At 40.0% G+C, this 1,389-nt stretch overlaps 1 protein-coding gene across 1 annotated transcript in view; it reads left to right on the top strand.

Moving 5' to 3' along the window:
- LOC109483321 (MAM and LDL-receptor class A domain-containing protein 2-like) overlaps positions 1 to 1,389 on the top strand; it is a 43,703-nt gene that overhangs the window by 29,851 nt on the left and 12,463 nt on the right. The window contains exon 45 of the mRNA XM_019786310.1: positions 108 to 215. Within this exon, the coding sequence (XP_019641869.1) occupies positions 108 to 215 (108 nt within the window). The remainder of the gene's footprint in view (positions 1 to 107; positions 216 to 1,389) is intronic.

Below are 1,389 nucleotides of genomic sequence, written 5' to 3'. Positions count from 1 at the left end.
TANACACACACACACACACACACACACACACACACACACACACACACACACACACAAACACACACACACAAACACAATGTTAATGTTGACTTTACACATGCCTACAGCTTGTCAATCTAACGAGTTCCGGTGCAACAGTTCGGGGTGTGTGCCACTCTCGGATAGGTGTAACGGCCAAGCTGACTGTCTGGATGGAAGTGATGAACATAACTGCAGTAAGTAACAAAGTGTTATATCTGTAGCCTAGTATTAAAGCTTAAGTTACTTTGACAAAACAAACACCATGTTAGTCTTGCAGCTTCTTAGGGTTTGAAAATAACTTTGATGATTAAAAAAATCACACGGTGCTTACCTGCAAAATTTTTACCACACGTACCTACAGCTTGTCGACCTGACCAGTTCCTTTGTGACACTTCGCGGTGTATACCGCTCTCAGCAAAATGTAATCGACATGCTGACTGTCTGGATTGGAGTGACGAATTATCATACTGCAGTGAGTAAAATTGAATTTTTTTGAGCTATGAGGCAACGTACAGTGAAATAAAATCTCGTCATTGATTCCTTTCGAATGTATCCAGATCGGGATGTATCGGGAGAGACCGATGATGCCCGGCTTAGATCGTTATTTTAGACTCGACTATACTATGGATCATTATGGGTTCACCACACCACGAAGTGGTAGTGAACCCATATTGCTTTTTCTGATGTTTCTTCTCCTCCTCCTTCTCCTTCTCCTCCTTCTTCTCCTGCCATTTTTAAATGGATTCATCTTCTTCATTTTAGGGCCTAAGGTCCTGAAATTTGGTATGGAGGTACAGTGGGCAAATGCCCCTTGGCGTTTTTTAAATTTTTGTGATACAGGCTTTTAGAATGGCTTCATTTGAGTTTTTTGGCTGTGTTATATCAAATGTATTACTGTGTTAGTGTGCCGTGTTTACCATGAGTCATCACAATGGAATGCAGGGCATCAAGCAATAGGCATGCAGCTTTCCTCTATACTTCTTGCTGATTGGCTGTTGGGATTTAACTTGATTAACACCTGCACAGAGCATTTCCACCTGCACAGAGCATTTCTTGCTGATTGGCTGTTGGGATTTAACTTGATTAACACCTGCACAGAGCATTTCCATACTGACAGTATGTCTTTATTCAAGTGTTTTGGTAGGTATTTCAAGCTTTTCTGCTCCAGCATTGGAATGCGGGGCATGAACGTTTTTTTATTTATTTTGAAAATCAACAGTTTGCATTATGCAATTAAAAATCCTAACCAATAAAGTAGGGAATAGCTATCCAACTGTTGTTTTAGTTGTATGTTACTTCATATTATAGTTATATCAATGTAAATCATTGTTTTCCCTTGTGTTTCTCATTCTTTCCCTGCCATGTCGT

This window comes from Branchiostoma belcheri, unplaced genomic scaffold, assembly GCF_001625305.1.
Source record: "Branchiostoma belcheri isolate BF01 breed outbred unplaced genomic scaffold, Haploidv18h27 scaffold64, whole genome shotgun sequence".
NCBI classification, from domain to species: domain Eukaryota; kingdom Metazoa; phylum Chordata; class Leptocardii; order Amphioxiformes; family Branchiostomatidae; genus Branchiostoma; species Branchiostoma belcheri.
This window is presented reverse-complemented; position numbering and strand designations above follow the sequence as displayed.